The sequence below is a fragment of the Peromyscus eremicus genome, chromosome 13 (genome assembly GCF_949786415.1).
Source record: "Peromyscus eremicus chromosome 13, PerEre_H2_v1, whole genome shotgun sequence".
NCBI classification, from domain to species: domain Eukaryota; kingdom Metazoa; phylum Chordata; class Mammalia; order Rodentia; family Cricetidae; genus Peromyscus; species Peromyscus eremicus.
This window is the reverse complement of record NC_081429.1, coordinates 63,523,492-63,533,382: the sequence shown is the minus strand read 5'-3', so window position 1 is coordinate 63,533,382 and position 9,891 is coordinate 63,523,492. Positions and strand designations below refer to the sequence as shown.

The following is a 9,891-nucleotide window of genomic DNA, read 5'->3' as shown; positions in this document are numbered from 1 at the left end:
TCCAAGAAAGACACTTTTTTTTTTTTTTTCGACACAGGGTTTCTCTTTGTAGTTTTGGTGCCTGTCCTGGATCTTGCTCTGTAGACCAGGCTGGCCTCGAACTCAGAGATTCGCCTGGCTCTGCCTCTCGAGTGCTGGGATTAAAGGCGTGTGCAGCCTGGCAAAAGACACCTTCTAATCCTTCCTAAACACTCTAACAGTTGGAAACCAAACACTCAAATATCTGAGCCTATGAAGGACATTCTTATTCAAACCACCCCAGCACATTTCATCACACTCCTCAGAATGGCATGAAATTTAAAAGTTGTGAATTGCTTGTTTCTAGATTTTTCTATTGCATATTTCCAACTATAGTTGGTCTCAAGTACCTGAAACCATGAAAAGTTAAACTTTAGAGGTGACTGCTGTATCTTTCCTTAAAATCTACCTAAGGATTAACTCCTGCCTAGGCAGGAAGGAGTAAATGATAGCATACGGAGGAGGAAGCTGAAAATCCTTGTCCTCATTTTTTTTTTTTTTTTTTTTAAGATTTCCTCTTTCCTGCCAATCCTCTGGTGAGTTTTGGAGACAGTGTACCCCTTGCACTGAAAGCTGCATTGTCTTAGACAGTCCCATGAGTATCTAACAGCACTATGGAGTTTCCCCAGTTTGCCATGGCAATCCTACTGCCAGCCACTCTTGACAAGGATTCTACTAACCTGGGACCTCCAGATAGTGTTTCTGCTTCTTGAGGCACCTATATTAGTACTAAAGTTCCTAGGACCAATAGACTAACAAAGCAACTAGACTTTAAATTTTAGTACATTTGAAGTATGAAAGAAATTAGACTGTCAATCTCCAGGCTCATTCTGCACCAAGAAATGAGTGATCTCACAGAAAAACAAAACAGTCCTCTTTGTGTTCATATGTGGTATGCATGCTGTATGTCTATGCATGTTAACATGTGTGGTCACACATGTGTATGCAGGTACACAAACACATTTGCATACATGCATATGGAGGGCAGAGGTCGAGGTCAGGTTTCTTTCTCCTCCTCTCTCTGTCTTACATCTTAGATCCAAAGCTTAATTGCATTTTGGTTATTTTACCCTCTAGGCATTCTTCTACAGGAATTTTAATGCAGAGGGAATATTATGTTGGAATGGATATTTCTACCAAATAAACAGTAAAAAAATTAAAAACTTATGTGGAAAAGATCTCTGAGTTGATTTTAAAAGGAATATTAAGACTTCATCAATTAGCAGGAATAGACCAGCAGAAATTGTAGTACCTTCAACTAATGATGAATTGACAAATTATGGGCAGAAAGTGAATCTTGGCAAAGAACTTGCAGTAGTTTTTTTGTGTGTGTGGGGGGGAGATTAACAGCAAATATCCCAAAAGTGATAGAATTAAACTTATAAAAAGAGCTAACTGGATCCTGCCTCGCAATTATATGGGAAACACCAATATCTGGAGCCCCTACAATTTATACAGACACAAACAAACAAGGAAAGGCAGGTTACAAATGAGAAAATTTAAGTAAAATGGTTCAAAGTCCTTATAATTCTATCCAAAAATTGGAATTATATGCTATTCTAATGGTATTAATGGATTTTTTGGAACCCCTCAATATAGTTACTGACTCTCAGTATGCTGAAAGAGTGGTCTTACATGTTGAAACTGCAGAATTTATCTTTGGTGAGTCAAAATTAACTTTGTTATTTATTCAGTTAAAAGAAATAATCAAGAATAGGAATGATCTCTTATATATAACTCACATCCGATCCCATATAGGTCTGCCAGGCCCTCTAGCACAAAGATGATGAGATTGATGAACTATTGATAGGAAATGTACTGGAAGCCTCAGAGTTTCATAAAAAACATCATGTCAATAGTAAGGGTTTAAAAAAGAACTTTTCTGTAACCTGGCAACAAGCCAAAGATATAATAAGAAAATGTCCTACTTGTTCTTTTTACAGTCAAACTTCACTACCAGCAGGATGTAACCAAAAGGGCACTCAGAAGAATGAAATATGGCAGATGGATGTGTTTCATTTTGTAGAATTTGGAAAATTGAAATATGTACACCACACCATTGATACCTATTCAGGTTTTCAATGGGCAACTGCTCTGAGTTCCAAAAAGGCTGATTCTATAATCACACATTTGCGAGAAGTTATGGCCATCTTGGGTATACTTATACAGATTAAAACTGACAATGCTCCAGCATATATGTCTCTGGTAAAATTTTTGGAAGTCGCTTGCTTGCATTTCCTGCTTACTTAGGTAATATTATTTCCTTCTCAGGTCTCTGAGGGAGTTGAAGATTAGATAGTTATAGTTATAGTTTCCTTGTTAACAAATTCAGAACAGAAACTCACTAAAGAGGTGTACAGTGTATAAGTTTGAAAGACATCAAAGGATAGTTTTTCATTGGTAATACAAGTTAGGATAGAAAGTGAATTAGACACATTTTGGACTCACCAAAATAGGATAGATAATGAAGTATTTTCACTGAATCTGTCAAATGTTAATGGACTAGACATTGTTAATGTAATTCTTGACTGTATACATTCTATATCCTTATTGTACTTATTGTATATAGTTTTTCTTATATTAGTTATAATCTTCTGTTATTATTTTAGACAAAAAAGGAGAAATATGGAATATTTTGTGCACCCCAGTAAAAATTATCTGGGGATCAGAGAACAGAACCAGCCACTAGATTAGACATAGAAGCCAGACAGTGATGGTACACACCCTTAATCCTATCACTTGGGAGACAGAGATCATCTGGATCTCTGCAAGTTTTAAGGCCACACTGGGAACAAAGCCAGGTGCGGTGGTACACACCTTTAATCCCAACACTTGAGATCTCATGCCTTTGCTTGTGTGTACACAAGTGTGTACACTTTTAATCCCAGGAAGTAAGATGGCAGAGCAGAAAAAGGTATATAAGGTATGAGGAAACAGGAACTCACTGTCTTGAGACTGAGGATTTCCTAGGGGTAAGAGCTTGTGCCTGGCTTGTTCTGCTTATCTGATCTTTCAGCTTCTCCTCAATATTTGGCTCCAGGTTTTTTTTTTTATTATAAGACCACTTAAGAGTCGTGTTACAAGGGTGTCTTTGGGGTAACCTAGTTAGCCAGGTGCTCTTGAGTGCTTAGGATTACAGGTGGGCATCACACTAGATTATTATGTATGTGGGTGCTGGGATCTAAACACTAGTCTTCTGTGGGCAAGTGATTTATCCACCCACTGGGCCATCTTGAAGCTCCCAAACACTCCTTTTCTTAAACATCTACAGTGGTTTTTGTTCAGTGTTAAATCCAAGTTTTGGATTAGAGTGGTATAGAATGCCTTCTATGATCTTAGCCCCTTCCACCTCTTCACATCCATCTCCCACTACTTGTACCCAGTTCACTTTTCAGCAACTCTGAAATCATTGCTATTTCTTTCACACAGCTTGCTGTTTCTTATTTCCTTGTCTTTGTATATGTCCTGGAATGCCTTTATTATCTTCTAAACTCTATTTTCAGGCTAATTTGCATTTGTTCTTTAAAATCAAGCTCCAGGGTCCATGAATGGTTCAGCTTGCAAAGCTGCTTGCTGCCAGGCCTGATGACCTGAGTTAAATCCCCAAGGCCAATGTGGTGAGAGGAGCAAACCTGTCCTCTGGCCTTCCCATGTGAGCCCCACCTCCACCATCAACCATGCAAACAAATCAATACTTAAATGTAATTTTAAAAATTGAAATCCCAACTCTCATGTACCCTTCCATGAAACCATTCTTAAAGCCCTAGGCTGGTTCAGACATCTCCTAAATGTTTGCGTACTGGGCAGCAACTGTCCTTTAGCTACATGTGTGAGATCAGAAGCTAGCTCAAGTGTTTGTATTCTAGCATCTAACAATGTCCACTGCACAAATGTTTAATAATCACTGGATGAGTTTTAGTTAAAACAATTAAGATTGCAACAAAGAGCACTGATGATGTTAGTGTCTAAAGCACAGCAGAAGCACTTGTAAGCTGACAGATTCTAAACTGCATTCTGAATTTCAGAGAGCCTCTCAGTTTTACAGCACCTGCTTCACTGTTGGCTCCATCCGCAGCAGATGGTAATTTTTTTTACCAAATGAATTATAAGAAATTGTGGTTACTATTTCGTTGTGAGTAGTGGGTGTATTTTATCATAAGAACCTGAGTCAGTTAACCTCTGTAAGCTTTATCTACTTTAAAGGATAATTTTACCAATATATGAAAAGCCCTTATCACATCTTGGAACAAGGCAATGACTTAAAAACAATATTGGAGTGAACTATAATTTACTGTATCTTTAGGAAGATCCTTCTCTGGGATTCAGAAATAAATACAAGTCTGAATAGAATGTAAACAAGTTATATTGATTCATCTCACTTACCTTTCTGCTGATGATGTCTGGGAAATCGACCAGCTCTCTATAGCTACATGGGAACAAAAAGTTACAGTATCAGGAGAAGAAACTCAGGCTAAATAAGTTTAATATTAAAAGATGAAATTGCAAACTGGCCAGTCATGGCTCATGTCTTTAATCCCAGCACTTGGTAGGCAGAGGCAGGCAAATCCTTATGAGTTTGAGGCCAGCCTGATCTACAGAGCTAGTTACAAGACAGCCAACACCAAGATTACACAGAGAAACCCTGTCTCGAAAAACCAAAAGCAAACACACAAACAAAAAAGATGAAATTGTGTGATATTTACCAAAAGTCATTCTTTTTGGGAAAACATCTTCATTCTGTTTCAAGGGAGAAGATCAAAATGTTAGAGAAATAGCCCAACTATCAAAGTTAATTTTTTTTAATAAATTATTCTTATGTGTGCTTTTGAAAAATAGGAGAGAATGATCCATCATTTCTTACCTTCTGAGAACATGAACTTCCATTTTCCCATAGTTCAAGCTTTTTCTTAAAGAATTCACAAGTTCTTACAAGGATTATCTCAAAAGCAACACCCAAGAAAATTAAAAACAGGATTGGTATCCAAGCATTGTTAAAAATCCAGGAGTCTAGAAAATCCCATATTGTGCAAAATGTATTCTCATCTAAGATAGACTTCAATTTTTTTTTAAAGAAATGATATATTTTTGACATAATAGCCTGGTATCTCATGCAGAAGGCATTTATTTTAGAAGCCCCCCAAACACGAAATGATGCTCTGTCCATCTATCTCATAAGCACATACAAAGCTCTGCCAGGAAAAAAAAACTACTTCTAGCATCATTCAGTGCCTGTGTTCAATGGTGCAGCGCTTGCTCTAGGACTGAGTAAAGTAAGGTACATGTCACAGTGGGTGTTTAACTGAGCTCACAGAAACTCCTGTAGTGACAAAAGGTCACAGGTTAAACATGTACAGTCCATGTATGGTACTAGTGTTGGAAGTATGTAAGCTAATTTTTTTTGTTTGTTTTGTTTTTGGTAACGCCTTGCACTACATAGCCTGTGCTGGCCTGGAACTCCTATATAGTCCGGGCTGGCTTTGAACTAGAGATCCTCCAGCTTCATCACAGGTGTGCAACACCTCTGTTGGCATCATTATGTAGTTAATCTTTTTTTTCTTGAGATACGGCCTTCTATAACACAGGGTAGCCTGGAACTCTTTATATAGCTTAAGCTGCCCTGGAATTTATGGAAATTCTTTGCCTCAGCCTCCCAAGTACTGGGATTACAGGAATGAGCCACCACACTCAGTTTGCATATTTTTTAATTAAATAATTTTCTATTAATTTAACCAAAACAACAGTTTGATATACAATCTCTTAACATAATTGAATTGTTGCCCTAATGAAAAAATATGTAGAGTTGAAGTTAGAAAGCCATTTAATCCAATAATTTCTCTTCCTATCAGCAATAGTGTATTTTATGCTTCTTTATAGTCAAGAAAATATAGTTCTTTCTTAGAATAAATGTTAACTGACAGGTGTAACAAATAAAAATACTGGATGCTGTAACTAGGTATGGTGGCATATGCCTTTAATTCTAGTACTCAAGAGCCAGAGGGCAGGCAGATTTCCATTAGTTCAAGGGCTATCCTGGAGTACATATGGAGTTCCAGGACACTGAAGGCTACTAGTTAGATCCTGTATCAAAAACAAAAACAACAATAAAAACAAAACTTGTTTTCCTAGTTATCTAGAATTTGACATATTCTACATAGTTTTTAAGTATGCACTGTTGCCACTGTGTAGAGCATATGATAAACTGTGTCTGTTGATCCTGTATAACTTCTTGGAACATTTATATTTGTTTTGCTACAGGGTTCTGTTTTCAAGTTCCCCATTAACAATCTATTCATACATTCAAAACCAAAGCCAGACTTTTGAATGGCCTATTGGTGAATTTCCTTTTGATCAGAATCAAGGGTGGGTCAGAGGCAGATCTAGACAGATTAGACCCTAACTAAGCAAGTAGGCCTGGAAATTCACTAAGCAAGCACAATTTTAGTTATAGGATAGTGTGAATAACATCATTTTTGGATGTATGGCCCCTCTCCTTTGATGATGTAATTAATATTTCTTGGGTTTCATTTATTCAGAGTTGAGGAAAAGGGTATTTACTCTGCTGAGGTAAACTCTTTAGGCCAGGTCCTCTGAGTACATCAGAGTTACTGAACTTACTTTCCTCAGTACTGGGGCACGTGAAAGAAACAACACATTCTAAACAGAGTAGACTAAAGATGTTTGTGTTTACCTTGGGTTCATTCTGATCTTGGATTTTGACTTTGCAATGACAGTCCTCCAGAGTGCGTGGCAGGGATTCTGTAGCTCTAAGAAACCTTTGTAATCACTGTTTCTCAAGTATGCCTTCACTTCTGTCTCCCTACACATGCACAGTGGCAGTGATTTTCTAAAAGAACCATTTTCCCTAGATTTTTAAGTCTTTTAGGTTTTCTTGGGTAGTAGTGGTGGTGGATTTTCTGTTAAATTTAAAGCAGCTGAACAGATAACTTGATTTCTCTTGATGGCAAATTTCCTCAAATTCTTTTAATGTTAAGTAACTCAAGGGGAATTCATTATAGTATTATCCTCTGTACTCCATGTTCCCAAGTTTTATGGCATTGAATCCCTAGCTAGTACTCCACTGACAAGCTCTTACACAAACCACTGGCTTGGAACAGCCTCTAGAGCTTTGTGGTGTGTTTCCTATGTAACTGCCTACTGGGACGAGACTGTTTTGTCACATAGATGCTTCCTTGCATTGGAAACCTCTTCTGAAATCAATCATAAGTAAGCAGCACAAAAACACATATATTCTTAATAATCATGAAGGCAAATGTAAAAATTAGAACATCAGAGAGATAGCCCACTACCAACAGTATTTAAGGGCATAGAAAGTGACTCAGGGATTCTTTTTAAGTTTTAAAACCTGATTGAATGATTTCATATTTTTCAACCTTTTTGAATTTCAAGACAAAACTTTCATTTTAACAAGAACTTTCAATAATAAATGTATAAACAAGCCAGGGGTTACTTGTAATTATGAGAGTTAATCAAATAGTTCAATTCAACTCAACAAATATTGATTCAATATGGTGTAAGACACTAAATCCAAGAAGTACTTAAAGGATGAATGAAAAGCATTCCTTGATGTGAGTTTGTAATGGATATGGGATGGTGTCAGAGTGTGACTGACAAAGGAAGAACATGCTTGTCTTAGTTAGAGTTTCTATTGCTCTGAAGCAACACCATCACCCTGGCAACTCTCATAAAAGGAAAACATTTAATTAATTAAGTGGCAGCTTACAGTTCAGAGGTTCAGTCCATTATCATCATGTCGGGGAGCATGGCATCATGCAGGCAGACATGGTGCTGGCTTCAGAAGGCAACAGGAAGTGGACTGTCTCACTGGAGTGGCTTGAGCATATATGAGACCTCAAAGCCTGCCTCCACAGTAACACACTTCTTCCAACCAGACCACACCTACTCCAACAAGGCCACACCTCCTAATAGTGCCACTCCCCTTGAGGGCCATTTTTTTTTTTTTCAAACCACCACAATGCATTGGTCTTTGACAAAAGATACTCTGGAAATCAAGGAAACCTGCAAAGAGTGGGGGAAAAACTGTTTTGAAGAATGAATATCAACAAAGTGAAAAATCACAGGATGAGACAGAAAGGTTTTCCTTTTCACAAAACTGTAATTCAAGTTGGCTGCATTAGGGCTACAGGTTTAGAATATGAGTGTTGATAGGGTCCTCTCATGAGGCCACCTTTGGAAGCTCGTATTTTAAACTTGAAATACCAACTGATCAAAGCAAGGAGACAATTAAGTGGGAGCATCACTTAAAATATTGCAATTAGTCAGTTTTTCCCATTGGACACCTTTGTAACACCTAGTCCATCCAGTCCTGACAAATTGTGTTTGACTCAGGTAAAAAGCCCAGTCATTGTAATAAAACCCACTATCTCATGTACTAACTAACTAAAACAAATAAATACGAGTGGGTGTCTAATTATTAGAGGCAGCAGGATGGCTCTTTTAAAAATATTCAAACAAGGTTTTGGACTCCTTTTTTTTAAAAGTTTGATTTATTTATTTTGTGTACAGTGTTCTGGCTGCATATATATGCCTGCACACCAGAAGAGGGCATTAGATCCCATGTGTGAGCCACGATTGAACTCAGGACCCTTGGAAGAGCAGCCAGTGCTCTTAACTACTGAGAAAAAACTAAAAGGGATTGTGTACTTTCCTACTAGACGTGGCAATAAGCAGGGAAGCATACAGGGTCTTTCTTTCAGTATTCATTTCAGTTTTAGACCAACGGCTCATTGCTAAGAGTTAGAAATTTTTATCAACCATGATTAGGTACATGGTTTTCAAACGGCATGCCTTCACATAAAACAGCATAGTAGTTTCTTATACACAACTCAGGGACATTAATTTTTATTTCTGTTGAAAGTATCTTGGTTGCTGTCTTAGGGTTACTACTGCTGTGATGAAAAACTAAGAAGTTGGGAGGAAAGAAAGTGCTGCCAGGCAGTGGTGGCACACCTCTTTAATCCCAGCACTCGGGAAGCAGAGGCAGGTGGATCTCTGTGAGTTTGAGGCCAGCCTGGTCTACAGAATGAGTTCCAGGACAGGCTCCAAAGCTACAGACAAACCCTATCTTGAAAAACCGGAAAAAAAAAAATTGACATGAAACTAGTCAGTAGTCTATATTCTACCTAATTTTAAGTTTCATAGCCTCACTACCTTCTATATTCTGATGGTTTGCATAAGTTTCCTTTTGTACTGTCCATCCTTTCCCTACTATAATTTTTTCTATGGTGCAGATTGAACCCTGGACCTCATTCATGCTAGGCAAGAGCTCTACCACTGAGCTACATTCCTAGCTCTAATTAGTTTAAATTGTAGTTATTATTATCTGTCAGTGAACTTATAGTTGTTAATGGACCAATGGTTATATTTCTGATAGCTTGGGGCATGCTTTTTGGCTTACAATGTTTTGACACCTGTAGTATTAAAAAAAAACTTAAATATTCATTGTTCACACATTTTTAGAAAACTTAAGTCTTGTTCAAGAAATCAGTTAATCAAAAAGTACTATAGTGATAAAGAAAATTTGCAATTGTAGTTATATATGATTTTCAACTATAATATGAATGACCTGAACAGTTACCTAGGTTTTCATTTTTTTTATGCCATATCTAAGGTGGAAAAAATAACTAAAATTGATCTACTCTACCAGGGTAGAAGGAATGAGGGACCTGGGCAACTTGAAGCTTAGTGCCTAAGGGCAGTTGACAAGCTACTAGTAGAATTTAGCACAGAACCATTCCTTATTTTAAAATTATTTACAAATTTAACATTAGTCTCATTTTGTGTACCTTCTAAGAACCCCTAATTCTGCCTAGATATAGCATACACTAGTCAAAC

The 9,891-nt window shown here is 37.4% G+C and overlaps 1 protein-coding gene across 1 annotated transcript in view; it reads right to left on the bottom strand.

The window, feature by feature from the left end:
- Window positions 1-5,244, bottom strand: part of Ccdc168 (coiled-coil domain containing 168) — a 29,254-nt gene extending 24,010 nt beyond the window's left edge. The window contains exons 1-3 of the mRNA XM_059278658.1: window positions 4,880-5,244; window positions 4,722-4,755; window positions 4,402-4,444 (exon numbers count right to left, since the gene is read on the bottom strand). Of these exons, the coding sequence (XP_059134641.1) occupies window positions 4,402-4,444; window positions 4,722-4,755; window positions 4,880-5,182 (380 nt within the window). The 5' untranslated portion in view covers window positions 5,183-5,244. The remainder of the gene's footprint in view (window positions 1-4,401; window positions 4,445-4,721; window positions 4,756-4,879) is intronic.
- Window positions 5,245-9,891: the final 4,647 nt, after the last annotated feature.